The 23,716-nt window shown below is 35.7% G+C and overlaps 3 protein-coding genes across 3 annotated transcripts; 2 read left to right on the forward strand and 1 right to left on the reverse strand.

Annotated features, from left to right (window-relative positions):
• The first annotated feature begins 319 nt into the window (after nucleotides 1-319).
• On the forward strand, nucleotides 320-5,888 carry LOC141619874 (uncharacterized). Its single transcript, XM_074436895.1, has 7 exons — nucleotides 320-441; nucleotides 1,278-1,465; nucleotides 2,113-3,045; nucleotides 3,142-3,561; nucleotides 3,724-4,371; nucleotides 4,504-5,260; nucleotides 5,441-5,888. Exons 1-7 carry the CDS (start codon nucleotides 320-322, stop codon nucleotides 5,886-5,888), a joined length of 3,516 nt encoding a protein of 1,171 aa, XP_074292996.1.
• Nucleotides 5,889-13,405: 7,517 nt separating this feature from the next.
• Nucleotides 13,406-17,601, reverse strand: LOC141619875 (uncharacterized). Its single transcript, XM_074436896.1, has 8 exons — nucleotides 17,470-17,601; nucleotides 16,735-17,112; nucleotides 16,014-16,519; nucleotides 15,487-15,803; nucleotides 15,178-15,386; nucleotides 14,407-14,874; nucleotides 14,189-14,320; nucleotides 13,406-13,660 (listed from the first exon to the last, which is right to left on the reverse strand). Exons 1-8 carry the CDS (start codon nucleotides 17,599-17,601, stop codon nucleotides 13,406-13,408), a joined length of 2,397 nt encoding a protein of 798 aa, XP_074292997.1.
• Nucleotides 17,602-17,973: 372 nt separating this feature from the next.
• On the forward strand, nucleotides 17,974-19,471 carry LOC141623882 (CBL-interacting serine/threonine-protein kinase 4-like). The gene has a single exon (XM_074440041.1). The coding sequence runs from the start codon at nucleotides 18,234-18,236 to the stop codon at nucleotides 19,335-19,337; it is 1,104 nt and encodes a 367-aa protein (XP_074296142.1). The 5' UTR covers nucleotides 17,974-18,233; the 3' UTR covers nucleotides 19,338-19,471.
• Nucleotides 19,472-23,716: the final 4,245 nt, after the last annotated feature.

Raw genomic sequence — 23,716 nt, forward strand, 5'->3', positions numbered from 1 at the left:
TTTCTACTTCGACAAGTACGTTTTATAGGCAACATTAATATCGTCATGTTAAATACACTTGGACCGTCCAAACTTCAAATCAGAAACTGCATGAAAATCAGAGAATCAGTTTATTCTGACATAATGGCATATATGCAGTTATTAATGTGATGGCAACAGTTGCAGCAGTTTACAAGGAGTGGAGTTGTGGCCTAATGGTAGTAGTGGGGAAGTTAAGGTTACATAAGAGGTTATGTTGCCTTATAAATAGGAGTGCAAACAACCATATTATCTCACACAAAAATTACCATTGCATAGAAAAACAAAAGCTTAAGAGATAATGGCACATATCCAGAGTATTCCAATTTCGAGCAACACCAAAGAAACGGTGAGGACAGAGCAACTAACTGTTCGGGTTATGAGATTATGGTACAGAAAGTCAGAGACAAAGCCAAATGACGTGTAAGGAGTAGAACCCATTCTAATCGACCAAAATGTAAATGTCCTTATTTTTGTGGCTATTTTTAAACGATTGTGACAAGTATTTGCTTAAGAAATGATGAACTAATATGTATGAATTCAGGGAGACACCACTCAGGCATCAATCAACAAGAGGCTTACACGGCTTTTCTTAGAGCACCTTAATGAAGGGAGCACATACAAAATCAGAAGATTCGGCATATCATCAAACAGAGTGGGACTTGACATGGCAACATATCACCCGTGCAAGATCTGGTTCGAGTACAACACTAGGGTGGTACCTATTCCTAATTGTTAATATTTTAATACATATATTTAATTTTTTTACGAACGGTACTTCTTTATTTTTAATTGTTAATATTTTAATACATATATTCAATTTTTTTAATTTTTATTTTAATCCTGTTTCATTTGTTCTTTTAAAAAAATTATAATAAGTCATTACCAATTGTGAAAATTTCAGTTTCTCATACCCCATGTCATCGAAGCAGCAGAAGAACCACAAGTGAACAGGTAGCGATAACAACCCCGCCAAGTAATGTTTCTAATGATCCTACTCTATCATATTCCAACACTCTTATTCTAACGCCTAATCAGTTACGGGCGAGAACGGCAAGAGAAAAAAGACAGTCGCGATTCACTAAGAAACGTGCTGGTAATGTTCATAGTGACGTTTCTCAAAATAGGGTCAATTTTACACCAGCAACCTCCAACGTGACAGGTATATATCTATATTTAATTATTTTACATTTAACATGTATTAACGTTTGTGAAAGTCTTAATTTTTATTAAAAACGTTGTGTAAAACTTATATGTAGTCCGACCGATGTTGTTGAGCGCTTAGTGAGAGATCTATGTGCTGAATATGGTGAAGCTTTCAGTGAAGTGATTCTGTCTGTAAACCGAATTGAACAATCACCTGGTAGTTGTGTTTTTAATGCATCCTATTCACATGCCGAATCTTCGAGAACTCAGCAAAATACTTATGTGCCGTTAAATAATGATGGTTAGTTCATTCATAACTTTTTATTTTTTAATTTGAATTGCAACATGCTTTGGTTATTGTAGTCTAATTTTTATGTCTCAATTTATGAATTTTTTTTTTAAAACTGCTTAGCATGGGAAGGATATTAGGACTGTGGTGATGCAGAATATGAGTGCGAGAAATGTCACGCGTTGATGTGGTTTGAGGAGAGAAAAGATAAAAAGACGTGGTACAAGACGTCCTAAGTTCTCACTTTGTTGTTTTTATGTAAAAGTTGAACTCCCATTTCTACAGCAGCCGCCTGAACTTATAAAGTCGTTGTTGACCGGTCAGCATCGATTTAGCAAGCAGTATAGAGAAAACATTAGAGCTTATAACTCGATGTTCTCATTCACTTCTATGGGCGGTAAAATCGATCATTCCATCAATCAAGGTAAAGGACCGTACACCTTTAGGATGGGAGGTCAAAATTGTCATCGGATAGGGACTTTGGTACCGACCGGAGATGCAAGGCCAAAGTTCTGTCAACTTTACATATATGACACGGAAGAGGAAGTTCAAAATCAAAAAAAATGCCATTAGGTAAATATATTTTCTTTCCGTAATAATTTTTTTTTGTATAATATTTTTTTTCGTAGGCAATAATTTTATTTTTAATTGTAGTCCAGGGGATCCATCAAGGTTCAATGACGAGTTAATACGATTGTTGGAAAATATGATTGACTCTCACAATACAATTGCAAAGACATTTAGGAAGGTTAGGGATACACTGATTGTAAATACAGACAGTGAAGTGAGTATTAAACTTATTTCAAGGAAATCAAGTGATGGAAGAACTTACAATCTTCCAACAGTTTCAGAGGTAGCGGCTTTAATTGAGGGGGATATTGGTCCACATATGGAGAAGCGAGATATTATTGTCAGAAGGTCGTGCGGTGGTTTACAGCGGATATCTGAGTTGCACCCTTTATACACCCCCTTACAATGTCCTTTGTTAATTCCATCCGGAGAAGATGGGTATAGGCCAGGTATCCTACATAGTGCTTCTTCTATTGGTGTTAGCACGAGTGACCAACCACGTGAAGAAACAACGTGTAGGGAGTGGTTTGCTTATCATATTATAGAGAGACCACCAGATATTGAATTTCCAACGATCTTATTATCTGGTAAGGCATTCCACCAATTTTTAGTTGATTGTTATATGCTGGTCGAATCGCATAGGCTGAATTTCATTCGTTTTAACCAAGATCTACTTCGAGTTGATAATTATAAGAACCTCTCAAATGCTGTTGGAAGAGGAGATGTTGAGCCATCTTCGGCGGGTACTCGGTTTATCGTGCCTTCTTCTTTCCCCGAAGGTGACAAGTGGAAAAAAGCAAATTTCCTTGATACCATGACTATTTGTAAGTGGTTTGGTTATCCAGATTTATTCATCACTTTCACCTGTAATCCAAAGTGGCTGGAAATAGTACGATTTGTTTCTAAAAGAGGCTTGCGACTCGAGGACCGTCCAGATATTGTCTGTCGCATCTTTAAAATGAAGCTCGATGAGTTGATTAAGGACTTAAAGGATCGACATATTTTTGGAAGAGCGCGAGGAGGTACTACCAATTGCTAATCTTTTAACTTAATATATCGTTTATGACATAGCATTATTGTACAAAAATCTAATGACATTTATGAACGCTTTTTTGCAGTCGTCTATACTATTGAATTTCAAAAACGTGGACTCCCTCATGCCCACATAGTATTGTTCCTACATCGGGAGGACAAATTCCCTACAGCCGCAGATGTCGACAAAATCATTTCCGCGGAGATTCCTGATCCGACTAAAGATCCCGTCTTACAAAGTGTTGTTTGCGAGTATATGCTTCATGGATCGTGTGGTAAAGCAAAGCCCTCATCACCGTGTATGGTCGGAGACAAGTGCTCAAAATATTACCCAAAGCCGTGCACCGAGAGAATAACAATTGACGGTGATGGGTACCCTATATACAAGAGAAGGAAGAAAGGATTTACGGTGATTAAAGTTGATGTGCCCCTGGGAAATGATTTTGTCATTCCATATAACTCTCAGTTGTTGTTGAAATATCGGGCTCATATCAATGTCGAATGGTGTAATCAATCTAGATCCATAAAGTACCTATTTAAGTACATTAACAAGGGCTCTGATCGAGTTACCATGCAGTCGTCTTAAACATGACGTAATGAGGAGGACCCTGGTCGATTTGATGAGATTAAGAGGTTTTACGATTGTCGATATCTCTCTGCATGTGAAGCCGCTTGGAGAATTTTTGGGTTTGATATCCACTACAGAACTCCTGCTATTGAAAGGCTACAGTACCATCTTCCAGACGAGCAACCTATTGTCTTCCACAATGATGATTGGGTTGATGAGGTCGTAGAAAATACTTCGCTCGGGGTGTCACAATTTCTTAATTGGATGGGCTGTAATAATTCGACAGTAGAAGAGATGCAGGTTGCTAAAGAATTATTGTACTGTGAATTTCCAACCAAATTTGTTTGGAAAAATAAAGTTCGTCAATGGAGCCTTAGGAAAAAAGGATTTACAATTGGTAGGTTGGTTTACGTTCCTTCGCAATGTGATGAGTTGTATTTCATGAGAGTACTGTTGAATCACGTTAAGGGACCAAAATATTTTGAGGATATTAGGACTTTGAATGATTTTGTTCATCCGACATTTAGAGAAGCATGTTATGCATTGGGATTAATTGGTGCTGATCGAGAGTATATTGTAGCTATCAACGAAGCAGCTGATTGGGGGTCTGGCTTCTACTTGAGAAATTTGTTCGCGACGTTATTATTTTGTGTCACTTTGTCTATGTCGAGTAGAGTCTGGGACGAAACTTGGCAACTGCTATCGGACGACATCCTTCATAGGCAACGCACTGTTCTTAATAATCAAGGTGTGTCTTCATTTAATAGTAAACATTTACCGCTATTTTAATTAGAACAACTTTAAAACAATTCTTCATATTTCGCATTCTTACCTTCATCTATTCTATGAATTTATTACTGCAGTATATAAAATCACATAGATAATATTGCAACTTTTTTAACCACATATTTACAGCTTACCGATGAAGAGTTGCAAAATTATGCACTTATTGATATTGAAAGTTGTCTTCAAATAAATGGTAGTTCACTTCGTCGATTTGAGGGAATGTCGTTCCCAGACATGTCTGCAACGACACATCATCGAAATAGTTTAGTCATGGATGCGTTGTCGTACGATAGACAGTCCTTGAGTGAAGAACATGAGATTCAGTTATCTTCAATGAGTGACGAGCAGAGGTTGGTGATTAATGAAGTTATGGAAGCTGCTTTAAATAATAAAGGAGGGGTGTTCTTCGTTTATGGATATGGTGAAACTGGGAAAACTTTCCTTTGGAGAGCTTTGTCTGCATGTTTCAGGAGTAAGGACGATATTGTTGTGGCTGTTGTGTCAAGTGGAATTGCAGCAACTTTGATATCAGGTGGTGTAACAGCTCATTCCAGGTTCGGAATTTCTATTAATGTAACGGAGGATTCCATATGCTCCCGAATTAAGCCCGACAGTGATTTAGCTGAACTTTTGATACGTGCTAAACTCATAATAAGGAATGAAGCACCGATGACTCATAGGCATTGCTTTGAGGCCCTTGATAAAAGTTTAAAAGATGTAATGCATGTTTTGGACATGGGAAATGCTGAACTGCCGTTTGGTGGGAAAGTTGTGGTATTCGGGGGTGATTTTAGACAGACATTACCGGTTGTTTCAAAAGGAAGTAGAGCAGATGTTGTGGCTGCATCCCTGTATTTATCGTATTTATGGTCTTTCTGCAAGATATATATTTCTTTCTTTAATTATCAATATTACCGTTTTATGTGAGTCTTACTTAAATTATTATTGTCGTACTGTATTTAAATTATATAAAACGTATACCACGTATAGGTACTTAGATTGACCAAAAACATGTGATTGCAAGTTGGTAGTTCAAGTGACAATGTTGAGGAGTTACGGAAATTCTCCGAATGGCTCTTGGAGATTGGAGATGGTATAGTAGGCGGTGAAAATGAAGGAGAAGTTGATCTAGAATTACCAACCGACTTACTAATTCAGGATGTGACGAATCCTATTAAGACATTAGTAGATGTCACTTATCCGGATCTGCTAGCACAATTGTGGAATCCGGAATATCTCCAACAAAGGGCAATCCTCGCCCCTACTCACGAGATTGTTGAATCGGTGAATGAATATGTTTTGTCGCTTATTAAAAAGGATGAGAGAATTTATTTAAGCTCTGATGAGGTGTGTAGTGATGACAGAGGTACAAGTGACGGTGACATTCACTCTACTGAATTCCTCAACATTATAAAATGTGCCGGACTCCCGAATCACCAATTGAGGTTTAAGGTCGCTGCTATGGTGATGCTTCTATGAAACATTGATCAATCACGTGGGTTGTGTAACGGTACGAGACTAATTGTGACTGATCTGGGGGCACGCGTGATAAGATGTATTGTCTTAACTGGTAGTCATAAAGGTGATAGAGTGCATATTGCTCGACTAACACTTACTCCATCGGACACCAGTAGATTTCCGGTACGTTTCAGTAGAAGGCAATTCCCCATCGTTGTTTGTTTTGCGATGACGATAAACAAGGGTCAAGGGCAGTCTTTATCTCAGGTCAGCATCTATCTTCCAAGACCAGTGTTTAGTCATGGCCAGCTTTATGTCGCACTTTCCAGGGTCACCCGAAAAGAAGGCTTGAAAATTCTAATTTGTGATTCAGATATGCGCACTTCTACTACGACTACTAATGTAGTCTATTATGAAATTTTTCAATTTTTAGAATAATTTGCATATGTTAAAGTTGATTATTAAATTATATTTCTTTTATTGGGATGTAAAGTTTTTTATGTATGCAAATTTTATTTACAATAGTAGATTACATTACCTTATTTCCTCTTAAACCATTGCATGTGAACATGTATTTGTAACAAGTTTAAACATTAATTATGTAGATCGTTGATTTAGACCAACTAGATAAGTACATTAGAAATGCAAAAAAAAAAAATACATCCAAAACATTAATACCGGCCCAAATACATACCCGTCCAATTTTGCACGGGTTTAAAACTAGTATATATATATATATATATATATATATATATATATATATATATATATATATATATATATATATATAGAGAGAGAGAGAGAGAGAGAGAGAGAGAGAGAGAGAGTTAGAGTTAGGTTGTGAGTTTTGGTTCTTATGGTGAGTTGTGAGTTTGGAAAATCTCAGCCATTAGATTATATTAGAGATGAATGGCCAAGATCTAATCTTATATGTCATATAAAATCACTGTCATTTACTTATTTTCTCTTTTTTCTAGCGCTACTCTTTTTTTTTTTGCTTTAATTTTTTATCTCCTTTTTTCTAACTCGTGTTATTATGCTTTTTTTTACAACTTTGATTTTTTTTTTCTCTTACGTTTTTCTCTAATTTTCTCATTATGTTACTTTTTTTTCTTTTTCTTTTTGTACCAGATTTTTTTTTACTTGAATTTTTTTACTATTATTTTTTTTACCTCGTGTTATTATGTTGTTATTGTGCTTTGTTTTTACTTTGATTTTTTAACGACTTTGATTTTTTTTCTCTTTTTTTTTTACCACATGTTATTGTGCTGTTATTGTTATTCCGCTATTATTGTGATGCTATTCTGGTGTTACTTTGATTTTTTTTACGACTTTGATTTTTTTTACCACGTGTTATTGTCTTTGTTATTCTATCGTTATTCTCATTCATTATTGTGATGTTATTCCGGTGTCACTTTGGTTTTTTTACTACTTTGATTTTTTTTACTACTTTGATTTTTTTACTCTTTTTTTTACCGCGTGTTATTGTGTTGTTATTCTGGTGTTATTGTGATGTTATTCCGGTGCCACTTTGATTTTTTTTACGACTTTGATTTTTTTTTCTTTTTTTGTTAACCACGTGTTATTATGCTTTTATTCTACTATTATTCTGCTGTTATTCTGGTATTATTGTGATGTTATTCCGGTGTCACTTTGATTTTTTTACTACTTTGATTTTTTTACTACTTAATTTTTTACCGCGTGTTATTGTGCTGTTATTCTGGTATTATTGTGATGTTATTCCGGTGCCACTTTGATTTTTTTTTACGACTTTGATTTTTTTTTCTTTTTTTTGTTTTACCACGTGTTATTGTGCTGTTATTCTACTGTTATTCTACTGTTATTGTGATGTTATTCCGGTGTCACTTTGATTTTTTTTACTACTTTGATTTTTTAACTCTTTTTTTACCGCATGTTATTGTGCTATTATTCTGGTGTTATTGTAATAGTATTCCAGTATTACTCATTGGTCCTTTCTCTCACTACATACAATGTTACCAATAACAACTTTGCTACTCTTGTACGTGTTGCTCCATGTTACTCGATTCACTTTTATTTTTCCATTATTCTAATTCAATAGATTGGAGGGACATTTCATCAAATTGGATCATTATAATCGTCCGCATTTCATCAGTGTAGGTTACAATAGACAGCCCAATAGCCAAGACAAACAAAACAAATACGAGTACCAAACAATTAAAGCAATAAGCTTCAAAATAATCAAGTAATCCTCACAAGGATCACGTTCAAAATCACAAGCACCAACTTGGCTATGGAAATGCTAGATACGAAGTACAGTTTACTATCATCTTCTTGCATCTTCCGAGCCTCTTCCAATTGTTTCTTCTTTCAGATAGTGTGTCATTATAATTGTCATATCCTAGATCGTCTCATGTCATGAAGCCTAATCCAATATATAACAGCATCTTCGAGTATAGCAGCGTCACACTTGATTTTTGAGTAATTGATTAGGCATCGTACATTAATTAGGCTACCAAATCATTCAAAACTTTACTTATAAGGAGTAATTGATTACCTCAAGGAGCTCAAAATCAAATTAATCATAACCCTGCAGTACCTCTCGTTACGGAACTGTTGCTAGCATCGTAACACCGCACACAAGACACAGTCGCTTGGCCAGCATCAGGCGAGTGGCGAGCCAGTAGCATCAACGCGGCACTGAAACCACCAAATACATCAACAACTCGTCCTTCTGCCTCCTCCCTCAATTCGACTACGAGAAACAACCACCACCGCTGCCGGATATGCTAATCTCCATTGTCGTACCACCGCATCACATGAAGCCCTGAATTCGAGTTGAAATCCGATGCAATTTCAAGCACCAGGAACATTATTTATGAAAAATCTAAGTGATCTATTAACATTGGAACAAATAATCAAACCCCAACAACATTACACATTCACGAAAAACCTGCATTAATTTAATAGAACAACACCATTAGATTTGAACATAAACAACAATACTCGCACCATCAAGCCTACACTAGACCCGAGACTATAACCGCTCCTTGGCGTACGAGCGGCTACCAGTTGCGCTCCTTGTTGCGAACTCGGAATTGAAACAAAGTCGCCATTGCTGCCTACCATCGATCACTTCGTTAACAACAAATTAAACCACAAAGGCAGTAGCCCAGATACGAGTTTGAATACGAATTGGAATCAGAATTAAAATTGGAATCGTTTTGTGTTGGTTTAGAGATTTAGATGAAGGATTCTTTGATTCAATGCCTGAGTCAACATTAAATTTGTTATAACTGGAATTCATATTCATTGGATTTGATGATTAATAAATGAGAATGCAATTGGTAAGAAATTGGGATGTATCTGGTAGAACTGTAGAAGTCGATGAGTGATTTGTAGATAGAGAGAAAGATTAGAGATCTTTTAATAGCCAACGAATATGAGTGATTTGTCGATGAGTATTGGATTTGATGATTAATTTTTTAACATGAACAACGAAAGAGTAAAGATTTTTTAACTGGAATTCATATTCATTGGATTTGATGATTAATTTTGAGCGAGGAGTATTGTCCTTGTTCGTGTTTTGGTATTGGACTGTGTTTTGTTTGTTGATTCAATCTCAGCGGTCTATTTTGTGCAGATCAATGGCTTAAATTTTCCAAACTCACAACTCACCGTAAGAACCAAACTCACGAGATCCTCTCTCTCTCTCTCTCTCTTTATATATATATATATATATATATATATATATATATATATATATATATATATATATATATATATATATATATATATATATATAGAGAGAGAGAGAGAGAGAGAGAGAGAGAGATTGGATTTGGTGATTTTGGTTCTTATGGTGAGTTGTGAGTTGGGGGAATCTCAGCCATTAGATTAAATTAGAGATGAGTGGCCAAGATTAATCTTAATTGTCATATAAAAGCATTGTTATTTAGTTTATTTTCTCTTTTTTCTTGTGCTACTCTTTTTTTTTTTTACTTTAATTTTTTTTCTCTCTTTTTTTTACGTCGTGTTATTATGCTTTTTTTTACAACTTTGATTTTTTTTTTCTCTTATATTTTCCTCTAATTTTCTCATTATGTTACCTTTTTTCTTTTTCTTTTTGTACCAAATTTTTTTTTGCTTGAATTTTTTTTCACTCTTATTTTTTTTACCTCGTGTTATTATGCTTTTTTTTTACAACTTTGATTTTTTTTCTCTTATGTTTTTCTCTAGTTTTTTCATTATGTTACCTTTTTTTCTTTTTCTTTTTTGTACCAGATTTTTTTTACTTGAAATTTTTTTACCCTTATTTTTTTTTACCTAGTGTTATTATGCTTTTTTTTACTTTGATTTTTTTACGACTTTGATTTTTTTTCTCTTTTTTTTTACCACATGTTATTGTGCTGTTATTGTTATTCCGCTGTTATTGTGATGTTATTCTGCTGTTAGTTTGACGTTTTTTACGACTTTGATTTCTTTTTCTTTTTTTTTACCACGTGTTATTGTGCTGTTATTCTACTGTTATTCTGCTGTTATTGTGATGTTATTCCGGTGTCACTTTGATTTTTTTACTATTTTGATTTTTTTTTACTACTTTGATTTTTTACTCTTATTTTTACCGCATGTTATTGTGTTGTTATTCTGGTGTTATTGTGATGTTATTCCGGTGCCACTTTGATTTTTTTTACGACTTTGATTTGTTTTTCCTTTTTTTTATCCCGTGTTATTGTGCTGTTATTCTACTGTTATTCTGATGTTATTCCGGTGTCACTTTGATTTTTTTAACTACTTTGATTTTTTACTCTTTTTTTTACTACGTGTTATTGTGATGTTATTCTGGTGTTATTGTGATGTTATTCCGGTGTCACTTTGATTTTTTTTACTACTTTGATTTTTTTACTCTTTTTATTTACCACGCGTTAGTGTGCTGTTATTCTACTATTATTCTGCTGTTATTGTGATGTTATTCCGGTGTCACTTTGATTTTTTTTACTACTTTAATTTTTTTTTTCTCTTTTTTTTTCCCGTGTTATTGTGCTGTTATTGTTGTGCTATTGTAGTGTTATCCGTGTGTTATTGTAGTATTATTATGGTGCTATTGTAGTGAAACATAAAAAAAATCAAAGAAAAACCTAACAATTAATCAATAGAGAAATATAAAAAGTATCAATTGTCCTCCGTCACTTCAGAAAGTAGGTGAACGACGTCGATGTATCAATAGAGAAATATAAAAATTATCGCATCTCAGTATCGTAAGTCTGGTTCATATTAATATCAGTTTTACGGCTTACCTAAACTGACAGATGGGTAGTTAGCTACTGTCGTCTAAGATTATCCGGCTAGTCATGAACAAAATTTGCACATTCTTATTGCCAACATTACATTACCTGTATGCAAATTTATGTTTAAAATTAGAATCAAAGAACTGTTTAGTAATCTGTAAGACTCGCAAATTTAACTTTAAAAGTTACGGAGTAGTACAGTAACTCTGTCCGGGTTAAACAAGCTGCAGTTGGCTGCAGGGAAGTGGGGAGACTGAAACAGCTTTGCTAACCAAGTAAACCTTGTTGGCGCCGTATTCAGCAGAAAAGACGGTCTCATCAGTAGCACCACCAGCTGCTGCAGCAACGGTGATATCAAAACTGGCAACCCGCACATACAGATATGTATGGCTACAGCAGCAGAATGAGTAAAGATAGTACGCAAGGGTGCAAAAGCTGGAGCCGCCCAAATGAATGACTTGCCAAAATATCATACCCTCAACCGGAAACAATGTAAAGTCCAAAGCGACTCCAAATCCCATCCTGTGAGACGGCGGGATGATTTCTTAAACGGCACACTCACTTTTTCTTTCCTGTCTGTTTCAACCACCACAAACATGACTCTCGACATACATATTAAACAATTTACTAATTTCACCAAACTGTAATAGATCAATAATTTAGAACACAATCAAAAGACAGTAGCAACAAAAAATAACAATAGATCAAATTCAGCGATATAATCTCAAATGAATCGGAAAATAGATCGAAATCATTAATGTAATCCCCATACTAAATCGAAAAAATGATTGAACAATTAGAACAGAACAGAGAAATTAAACCTGAAATTCTCATCTTCATTAACTCGAAAATTAAAGACTAAAACAAGATCTAAATCTAAGATTCCGACTAAAATCAAAAATTAAAATCGCTAAAACTTGTATGGTATGGGCACCAGTGGAGGTGAAGAAAACTGGAAGGAAGCCACCAACAAAGAGGGGGATGCCGACAAGAGGGAGGAAGTGAGGCGGTAGTTGAATTGAAACTGGAACTGGAAGTAATTGAATTGAGTTGAATTCTAGGGTTTGTAGTTGATGATGAATTGATTAATGGTAAGAAGGCCGGCGGAAAAAGCGGCGGTGGTGGAAAGCAATCGCCGCCGTTGGCGGCGGAGAAATCCGACGGAAAAGCGAATGCCAATACGACGTCGTTGAAGGATGATATTTCGATGATGATTGATGGAGAAGGAGAGACGAACAATGTGTGGGATTTCAGGGAATATAATAGAAGAGAGAGAAAAAGTAAAGTGTGATCAGGTAATATAAAAGTCGCGCGTCATTAATTTATCTGCTTTGTTAATCTCAGTCGTAAGATTTTATTATTCAATGGTTTAGATTTTTCAAACTCACAACTCGCCGTAAGAACCAAACTCACGAGATCCCGCCTCTATATATATATATATATATATATATATATATATATATATAGTGAAGGCGTCGCAATGCAAGAGAAACAAGGGGATAAATGGGATGTAAGGGGAAAATGGAAAAGTGAGATGTCGTGATAACTGATAAAGTGAGATTTTGATTTCAAAACTGCTTATTTGGTGTGTTCATCGGACACGGGCCATGTCCAACCATGTTGGACCGTGTCCGACACGTTTTCTTTTAACATAAAAACCGGGACACGGTTCAAGGCGTGTCCAGAACGTTTTCAGGCGTGTCCTACGAGTGTCGGTGTCCGACACGGGAACGCTCAAAGCTAGGCGTGTCCGTGCAACCTAGGTGACAGATTACATACAAGAAGCAAATACAAAAAAATACAAAAAATAATAAAATTATAGATTGTGAGGATTTGAGAGAGAGGAAATTGTGAAAGAGAACAAAAACAGTAAGCAAAGAGTGATGGTTAGTAGTTTAGTACTGGGTAATTGGTAGTTAGTTGTATTTTGTTTCCCCGTCAAAAATCTAATTAAAGAATTTGGGTCGGGCTTTAAATGGGGAGGTCTTATCATATGAGATCGTCTCATTGAATAATGGGTCCTGATTTTCGCAGTACACATTTTACTCAACGCAGTACACAATTGACAATTTTACCCTTCTCATTTCCACTCCCCTTTTCTCTCTCTAACCTCCCCCTCTCTTGTTTTCTCTCAGTGAAAACATACCTTCATCTAAAAATTTCTCTCAACTGTAAAACCTTAAATTCATCCTTTTTGTATATCCTGCCTCCTTTGACAAGTGAAATTACCAACCTGAGCAAATAAGATGAATAGCTTCCACTAACTCTCACTTAGTAATTCACATCAGGGTCAGTAGCAACAAAATCAAACGGAATTTCAACTCTTTCTTTCACAATGCACCGGATTTCTCCCTTCTCCATTACTGCCACTTTCCCTGGCGGACAACGAGCACTCAGTGTCTTCTTGTCAAGGTCGAACAAGGCCAATGCGGGGAAGCTGTTAACCTTCTTCTTTATCCTAGGCTCGAAACCAGCTAAGCTAAGCAAACTGATGAAAAGATGACAAGTTTCTTGAAAACCTAGAAACTAAATTCAACAGAAACAAAGATAATAAGTCTCTTAAACACCATCCTAAGTTCTAGCACTAATGAATGAATGCTTCTGCAATAGCTAAAGCCAAAACATGACATAAACCTTGCTCTGAGTTGACACTTATGAAAGCCAAAACATGACGCCTGTAACCTGTTACTGAATTTTTTTAGTTTCTAATTTACTCAACGTAGTATGTGCTTGTAATGCGACGGTATTTATCATGAAATTTTACTTATTTACTCAACGTAGTAAACATATTACGTGTTTGTACGTATTATAACTTATTTTTTTCCTCTTGTCGTTGTATTAGTACATTTCTTTAGTGTAATTTTATGAAAACAGTATACGCAAAAATTAACATAAGGTAACGTAATGATTAAAAGATGTACTACAAGAGGGGCAAAAAATTACATATTAAAATCTGTCAAGCTAATGTAAATGAAAATAACTTAGAGTATGTTGAAAATTTTAAAGTAATCCGTAAGGCTAATATTATTCATCGAAGACAATAAATTCAGTTGCCGGTTTGGGGTCATACTTCCAGCCAAGTAAGCGTGCACTAATTCCTCCCAGCCAATCTGCACATGTTGCATCTCTATATTTCTCCCAACTTGGGTGTACTCTTGGTAAGGGAGAATTACAAGCAAGACGAGCCTGTACGATATAAAATACAATTTTGTTAAACTAGTTTAAATACAATTTAGATGTGTAATTAAATATAAAATACCATAATAACATACCCAGTAGAAATGTTTTGCCACCAAAATAACAGTTATGTATTTTGTCGGGTTCTTTGACCAATTCGGAGAGCTTTGGTTTGTTCCAATCAATGGTAAATACGTCACTGACCCGCTCAATGATAAATTGATGCAGACGACATTATAAACGGTGGCTATGACAAAGCCCAAATCCATAGAATCCATCCACTTATCGTCAGGTGCTCTACCCTCCCAATGCGAAAGTAAGTACGCAATTACATGAAAGCGTTCTTCAGATCCAAAAGTATTAGCATACTTATGTGAATTTTTCATTAACTCAGCAAGCAATTCACGTCTTACCCGCACCCATTCATTTTCGTCGGAATAAACTTGATGAGCAATAGCTCGAAAGCCGCAATTCCCATCGGGTTGAGGGTCATACCAATCCGTTATAGAATCTATCACATTAATCACCGATGAAGGATACGGAAATGGTGGCTTTGATGGAACCTGTAAATAGTTTTTAATATATCATATAGCTTAAAGGTAAATAAATTAGTTTGAAAATGTTACTAACCTCTGTGGTCGATATGGATATTGTAGGTGAGTTGACCGGCTGTTCTCGTCTAGGTCGTTTATATTTGCTTCTTGTTTCTGAATTTGATTGATCAGGTGTTTCACGACCACGCCCACGCCCACGACCACACCCACGACGACGTTCGCTTCTCGTTGGAAATTGTTTGTCAATATGCTCCCAATGGGACAGATCTCTTGCTGTTGAATTTTTTTTTGGGCGTCCACGTATTTTTTTACTGTCAGGTCAACTATATTACACGGATAAATGATATCCTCCATAGCATCACAACATCTTTGGATCATTTCTGGTACACGCTTTAACAATTCATCACTTAATCTACTAAATCTTTCTTGCTCCTGTGACAATGTATCGTCAATGCTATCTTTCTTTTTGAAATCTAGTGTCTTCCAAAATGGATGAATGGAATTCAATTCAATATATTTCCCTGGCCATTACCAATTCAATAATATTAAAACAAAACGACGGTAATTATATATGATCGTAGATAGTAAGATAATTAAAAATTAAACAATCTTAAAACAAACCTTCGTTGATGAGAGTAGCAATTTCATGTGAACACGGTAGACCATGTGTACTCCTTAAAGCACACCCATTACACTGCCCCTCAATGAAGGCATTATCCAACAACCTTATTGCTTGGTGGGACACATAATGGTTCAACCTACGAAACACGGTCATGGCCAAGCTAACATGTAAGGCATTAGTTTTAGAACGTCCCAACTCTCTCTCGATTTCATGACGTTGGATTTTCACCATATCATGAATTTTTTCCCAAACAGTGTCAAAGCTTCCAACCGAGGTGCGTAAATAACGTTTAAGTGCAGCATGTGCACCCTCAACCCTAATGTACAAAAGCATTACAGTTATTATAAATTGTAATTGTTACAATCGTAAATTATAATAAGAAATGTAACATACCTGTTTGTGGTAACATTTCCAAGGTGAAGCACTTTATTAGTCCAAGCTGAAACAAACTTTTCTTTATATTGATTGATCCACGTCTCTTTACAATAATCCTCAAAACCACCCACAAAGACTAATCGCCTCGTACATGGCTTTTTCATTATTCATAAAATCTTCCTCTGTTAATGATTTCACCATAGTGTCCCATCTCCTTTTAGCGAATTCACCCATGTAACCTCTTCCTGTTACGCCTTTAACCCAAGCTTCAACATTTTTTTCTATATGACGCCTACACAAAAGATATTTCGAGGTCGGGAAATGTTTTTCAATAGCGTTGATTAATGCTAGTTCTCTATCACTTATAATCACTTCTGGGTATTCATCCGGATTGAAAACTTCTCTCATACATTTCAACGCCCAATTATAAAAAATCTCCTTCTCATTTTGCAGGAAAGCAAAAAATACTGAAAAATTCCGATGAGTTGGTGTAACACCTACAACTTCTAACAATGGCATTTTATACATATTAGTATTGTAGGTACTATCAACAACCAGGACATAACGATACTGATGCAACATATCAACTGAGCCGGGAGCACAAAATATAATATCGGTTAACTCACGCCTCTTACCGCCTTCATTTACAGGAATTGTCTGAAACCAATGTCGATAACCATTTTCACTCAATAACTTTAACAATTTCGATGCGTTCTATTCTCCTTGTTTTAGCTTTCTCTCGTTGACGAATATTGTAAACTTGTCTAGCGCTTAATTCATTATCCCGACATGGGTCAATATATCACCAACAAGAACATGCCTTTGCTTAAATTTAAAATTTTCTCCTTCGTAGCTTGATCGACTTTGCCAACCTTTGCATGACCAAATGGATTATCATCTAGTTCGTGGTTATGAAAACCACATTGAACAAACAATTTCCACGTACCTGTATCTTGTCTAAGACCTTTCAGTCTAAAAGGACAATTAATTTTTCTGGTTCCCGTAAATTTGTAGGAGTACGTACGTGTTTTTCCTTTCGGAGGTCGATACGGTCCAGATCTATCACAAGCATATATCTGCAGTCCCCGCTTTGCATTAAACGTATAGTTTATAATGTGTATATTATTTTCACGTCCCACTTGTTCAACTTCCTTTTTCATCTCCTCTAAGTTGGTGAACTCTTTTCCCGTTATGAAATAATGCCCAGTATCTATACGTTCATTCGGAATATTTTCCAAACCAACGTCATCCTGCACGAAACAAATTAATAATATGTTATTAATGTACTACATTGATAAATTATTTTGAGAAACTCAAATTATTATTTTTACGTACTGCATTGAACATACGAAATTCTAACAAGTGTACTAAAGTCTAACAAAAAATTAACAAAAAATTTTAAATTCGTTACTACTGCATTGAACATACGTACAAAAATTTAACAAAAAAAGTGAAAAGTCTAACAAGTATACTACATTCTGCAAGTGTACTACATTGAGAAGCAAAACAAGGAGAGTAAAATAAATTTCTGCAAGTGTACTACATTGAGAAAAAAACAAAAAAACCAACCAAAACAACAAAATTAAAACCAACAGTATACTACATACGTATGACGTATCCCTGCCTATCTCGCCGGCGTCACACCGTAGCCGGCGTCTACCATCACCGGTGTCCCACCCTTGCCGGCAACGTCTCACCTTCACCGGCAGCGTCCCACAATCTCGGCAGAGTCGCACCATTAACGGGGTCCCTAAACAACTACACTCCCGGCACTCCGGCAGCGTCCCACCATCGACGGCCGTCCCACCATCGACGACGAACCGTTGGCAGTAGTAACGACCCCAATAAACCCACCATACTAGACTTTAACATTGTTTAAACCATAAACCCTAATTAGAAAGAAAACTAAAATAATAAAGTAGTCAAATTAATAAATAATATAAGATTAACGGATTAATTACCTGTTCGTCACTTGAATAATCGTTCATAATTGAAGAGTTGTAATATGATTGAAGATGATTAGGTTTCAATACTAGAGAGAAGGAGAGAGAGAATTAGGTTTACTGTTTTTTTTGTGAAGGGCAAACAAATGGAAAGTGTGGTGTAAAAAGTATTGTATTGAGTAAAAAACGTACTGCGAAAATAAATTGCGTTGAATAATTTGTGTAAATAATTAGTGTTAAACCATTAGTGTTTTTCGTATTATGAAGCAAAAAGGAATAGAAAATGGGTGAATGAGTAATAGACGAGTCTCCCCTTGCCGTTTCCATCTCAAAGTCTTTTAGAATTAGAAGAATTGTGGGATTAATTAATTCAACCATACTCTCAATCTCGCAAATCTTCTCCCCTCAAAAATTCCCAATCAAATGAAATGGCCGCCGCACAATCAAAACCACCGGAAGCCTCCTCAACGACCACCGACAAAATCGTAATGGGAAAATACCAACTAGGCCGCCTCCTTGGCCATGGGTGCTTCGCTAAAGTCTACTACGCTCGTTCCCTGGACACCAACAAACCCGTCGCCATTAAAATCATTGACAAACATAAAACTCATCCATCCATTTACCCTCGTATCGTCGGAGAAGTCTCCGCTATGCGTCGACTCGACCACCCAAATATCCTACGTATTCACGAAGTCATGGCCACCAAACAAAAAATCTACTTAGTAATGGAGTTAGCCAAAGGCGGAGACCTTGCTGGAAAACTATCTCGTCGCCCTGATCGCCGCTTTCCTGAACCCCTCGCGCGTCGTTGCTTCCACCAGCTTATCTCTGCCCTCCATTACTGCCACTTAAACGGTGTCGTCCACCGCGATATTAAACCTCAAAACCTACTACTTGACGGTGAAGGCAACGTCAAGGTGTCTGATTTTGGACTTTCCGCAGTCATTGATGGTCCGTTTCATTTATTGCAGACCGCGTGTGGGACACCTGCCTTCGCTGCTCCTGAGATTGTGGGCCGGACTCAAGCAGGGTACGACGGGGCGAAGGCGGATGCTTGGTCTTGTGGGGTCATGCTGTTTGTCCTTTTGACAGGGAACTTACCCTTTGACCATGCCAATTTGGCCTTGATGTATAGGAAGATGCGTAATAAGGAATTCAGGTTTCCGTCGTGGGTTTCGAAGCCCGCCAGGGGTTTGATCACCCGGCTGCTTGACCCGAACCCGGAAACAAGGATGAGTATTGAGGAGGTTGTCAAGGACACGTGGCTTAAGAATCAAGGAATGGTGTATCCGAGGAGTATATCATTAGGGGACTTGGCGTCCTTGGGTGAGAAAGAAAACAAGATTGAGAAACGGAGTAAGATGATGGAGCGTACGGCAAGTATGAATGCGTTTGAGATTATATCCATGTCGTCTGGATTGAATTTGTCTGGGCTTTTCGAGACGGCCGAGTTTTTGGGGAGGAGAGATAGGAGGTTACCGGCGAGGGCACCCGTGGAGACGGTTGTGGAAGAAGTCGAACAAGGGTTATGACTTGTCAAGGCCTGCTGCTTTAACCTTTTTTTTCTTTTACTTTGTTTTGAAATGTTCAAAAATAAACAGAAAGTATCTAAGTTATTATTTAAAAAAATGTGGAAATGTTCCTCAAAAAACAATCACTAAAACTTAGGAGACGAGCCTCTCATTTAAGTTATTGAGACCAATCTTTTCGCACTTTTATTTGTATTTTGCACCTTTTTATTGTTGATTGCGACATAAGTAATTCGCATCTATTTACATAATAAATGTCACTCCATTTTATCATTAATCATGATTTGTACCTATTTTATCGCTTTTAGTCTCACATTTTCTTAAAAATGTCTGATAAATTCGCCTCTCAATAAAGCTTATTAAGATACCGTCTCTCAGGAGACCTACTCAAAAACAATATGGGTCATTTATTTGGTTTTCTTATAAGTTGCTAAATCATTCAACAGCGTTGGTCGACGGTTTCGACAAAAGAACTCTTTTGAATTTATTTCTTAGATTTTTATGAAGGCAGTGTTGCTGAGCCATAAATCGACATCAAGGTAAGTTTTCTGGTTAACTGACCGTTGTTATGCACTCTTATTTGAGTAAAGTTATTTTCTTTGTCTCAATTAATATTTGTTTACTTTTTTTTTATACGTATTGAGGTATTTTAATCCGGTAAACAAATTATTGAAACAAGATGAGTATAAGTTTTTCAAATAGTTATCTCAATTATTTTAATTTCTTACTCTTATAAGTAAATATTTATGGAGGGGAGGGGATGGAGAAAAGATTTGGTTTGGTGATTGGTTTAAGACAAATTTTCATTATAGACGGACACTATCCGTCTATACGTATAAACGGATATCATTTTTCCTCACAAAATACTCATTTGTCATAAAGTGGGAAGCACATGGGGGTGCCCCACCTTATCCCCTACCCTTTTTATTAGAGGTCTTTACCTGTCTGTTCGCCCCACCCGTCTATACCAAGACCTATTATTGGTTTAATTGTTTTGTCTGTCGTGTAATAGAAGTTGTGGCCATTTTGATTGTGATGGAGTTGATGAGAACTCGTGACTCGCTTGGGGTCTTGTATTTCATAACACACGATGAATAAATAAATTGCAATGCGATAAAAATAAATCTACGGTTAAAAGAGTACAATTTCACCATCAGAAAAAACAAATACTCTCTCTTATTCGTTATAATGTTCACTTTTTTTCGAAACGGATTATTCAAGTAATGTTCTCCTTTCCTTTTTTTGGTAACTTTTACTCTTATTATATTCATCTTTATCTCCTAAAATCAAACCCCACACAACTCTTTTACTCTTATTTTATTACTTTCCTTAATGTTTTGGCCCCACAACTGCTTATTTAACTCCTAATAATTCATCCCTCTCTCCTATCACCAATCCCACCAATGTCCTTTATTCATTTTTAGTAGTATTCCTTAAGTATCGTGCCAAAGACAAAGGTAAACATTATAGCGAATTGGAGGGAGTACTTTGTATGTAATCTTATTTGCGATTTGGAATCCGTCTTGCTTCAGACGGTTTGAAATAAGACGGACCAAGTGACACCATTTTTAAAAAAAATGTTACCATTTAATAACAAAATATTATAACTAAAGTTGTCACTTTTTACCTAAAAATAATGGTAGCATTTTATCAGAAAATAGTAACATTTTATCGTAAAATGACAATATTTTGTCCGTTTTATTTCAGACGGGAAAAAGCCCAACTGAAATAAGAATTTGCGATTTGTGATAAAGTGAACGATTGGTTAAATACTTTTCTTTCAATTTATTCGGTAAGATGATGAGGAAGTGAGATTATTAATACAAAATTACAAATGTGTATATAATCTTAACTAGTTTTCAACCCGTGCAAAATTGCACGGGTATGTTTTGAAGAACATTTATATAATAATTGACATTTAAAATATATTAATAAATTTACATGAATATTTTATACTCTATTTCATTTATAATAATAATAGGTAATTTTATTGGTATAACTATTTTTCTAGCAAAAGTTGTAGCGTAAAGTCCATTTGTATTTATATTATTCTTAGACCTTAGTTCCGTCCAAAATTTATTGCTTTAATACAGTCTATTTAAATAGGGGTTAATTGATGATAATAATCCAAACTATGTCTCACCTTCTTATAATAATCCACACTAATGTTTATCTGAGAAAAATCTGAATTATGCCTTTATTTATCTTTCATTGAACTCGGTCTAATTTTTACCCGCTACAACAGGTAACGTTTCAGGTCATAATGCAGTGGGACCCATTTTGTTTGTTGTTCTTCCAGAATTTGGGCAGATTAAAAATAAAACCCAGAATTCCTAAATTAATTGAAACTTGCCCCAAATTAAAAATAAAACCCAGGAATCCCAAATTAATTTTTTACTTGTTCTTCTTCCCGCACTTATTCATGGATATTGTGGGATGGGATGGATGAACAAAGCACAGGAAATGTGTGAAATTATGATCTCAAAAGGATTTGCTTCTAGTACTGTTACGCACAACATCTTGATCAATGGATGCCCCAAACTTTCAATATTAATCAAAAATCCAAAAACACAAAACTCAATCACACTACAATCAGATGTCACTAACCACCGCCACTCCCCACCATCAGCACAATCAAGCACCATATCTGCCTCTATAACGGCACCATCATCCGACGATGACTGAACCAAGCTATACCACCACCATCACTATCTTTTCATCACAAATTCGAAGCTACACTGTTCAATTTGAAAGGGGTTTTGATGAGATTTGTTGTTAATTTGAAGACAAATGTTAGGTAAAAAATTTAATCGTGGTGTGATGAGAGTGTGGTGGTGGCTGCAGCTTGGTGGTGGTGGTTTTGGTGTTTGATGATTGGTTGGCGATGGAGGGCTGGAGGAGTTATGGGGTTGAAGTGGTGAAGGATGAAGTGTAATTGTTGTGATTTTTTTTAATGATTTTTTTTTTCTTTTTTGTAAAGGGTGACCTGAAGAATAGTTAACAGGTTATTAAGGGTAATATGCGAAGATGGAGTTAATAGTTCGGTTTATTCTCAGATTAATTGAAGTAGGAATTAATATAAGAATACCATTCATAGTTTGGATTATTCTTGTCAAATAACCCTTTAAATAGACGATATATTTAGTTGTAATTATGGACTTTATAATTAATTATGTAATTAATTGCCTCAATGAAATTAATTTCTGTAAACAAAATCTTACGAAGTTAATTAGTATACAATTAATTATCGACTTTTATCGAATGTGTTTAATCGCGCGACATTTTATCAAATAAATGCATTTGTACACCAGCAGGCCCCACCACTAACTCAATTTCTGGAAAAAAAAATAAAAATAAAACTTCACATTGATGACGTGGAAGCATGAAATTGCTTGAAATGCTTCTGGATTAATATAGAGAAGATTAGATATTTGCATTTTTCATTTCCAGAGTCACAAATTCTTGTGCAAGATGTTTTACATTTGATTACTCTTAAATGGTGTTCCTTAATCCTTTTAACATGGTGTTCCTTTTAACCTTTAACCTCTCATAATTTTTTTTAACGGAGTATATTGTACTCATATTTAGTTTCCCTTTATTTCTGTTGATTTACCCCTATACTGTTGGCTCACTTTAACGAGGAGAAAAGTGGGTCAATGGAATAGTTTCACGAATACAAATAAAAGAGTACAAAAGATTGATCTCTTAAAAACTTATTGGAAGACCGTCTTTCCCAAGTTTTAGTATATACTTTAATTATTGTAATCGTTCAATTTATTGTAATCGATTTTGCCATTTTCGTCCTATTCTTCTACTTCGTATTAGTTGCACACTTGAACCCTTCAGATATGTCTGAGAGAATAAAATATGATTAGGATGCACAGAATTAGGGGTCGTTTGGTTGCAGGTAGGAAATTGCATTGCCTAGGAAGTGATAAATCACATGATTTTAGAATTCATGTGAATTAGGAAATGTTGTTTGGTTGCATAAAGGAAATACAATTCATATAGGCATTGCAACTTACCTAGGGGGACCTAGGTAAGCAACTTTCTCCATTATGGAGGAATTAGACTTCCAAGGTAATTCCATTTCATGTGAATTGGGGTAACCAAACAAGTTACCCATTTTACAATTCACATGAATTGGAATTCCTGTGTTATTTAATGGGTAACCAAACAACCCCTTAGTAAGGGAAAGGTTGTGATAATGCGTTAGTTTGAATCTGTATGATTCCTGTTCATTCATAGAGTGGGCCGTTTTTGATGTCGCCATAAGGAAGTTTGTAGATCTATTCTTCACTCTTCTACTTTATTTGTTTGTTCTTGTCAAACTTATATAAATATCTTTGGATTTTTGTTACATGATAGAATAGAGAATCCAT

This window comes from Silene latifolia, chromosome X (genome assembly GCF_048544455.1).
Source record: "Silene latifolia isolate original U9 population chromosome X, ASM4854445v1, whole genome shotgun sequence".
Lineage (NCBI taxonomy): Eukaryota > Viridiplantae > Streptophyta > Magnoliopsida > Caryophyllales > Caryophyllaceae > Silene > Silene latifolia.

Excerpts from the sequence above, each read along its gene's own strand:
- LOC141619874 (XM_074436895.1), top strand. The coding sequence starts at position 320 with ATGGCACATATCCAGAGTATTCCAATTTCGAGCAACACCAAAGAAACG. Across the intron at positions 1,466-2,112 it reads TGTGCCGTTAAATAATGATG|GGGATCCATCAAGGTTCAAT; the intron begins GTTAGTTCATTC and ends ATTGTAGTCCAG. Across the intron at positions 3,046-3,141 it reads TTTTGGAAGAGCGCGAGGAG|TCGTCTATACTATTGAATTT; the intron begins GTACTACCAATT and ends GCTTTTTTGCAG.
- LOC141619875 (XM_074436896.1), bottom strand. The coding sequence starts at position 17,601 with ATGGTGCGACTCTGCCGAGATTGTGGGACGCTGCCGGTGAAGGTGAGA. Across the intron at positions 17,113-17,469 it reads TAGGCAGGGATACGTCATAC|GATGACGTTGGTTTGGAAAA; the intron begins GTATGTAGTATA and ends TGTTTCGTGCAG. Across the intron at positions 14,321-14,406 it reads TGGCAAAACATTTCTACTGG|GCTCGTCTTGCTTGTAATTC; the intron begins GTATGTTATTAT and ends TATATCGTACAG.
- LOC141623882 (XM_074440041.1), top strand. The coding sequence starts at position 18,234 with ATGGCCGCCGCACAATCAAAACCACCGGAAGCCTCCTCAACGACCACC.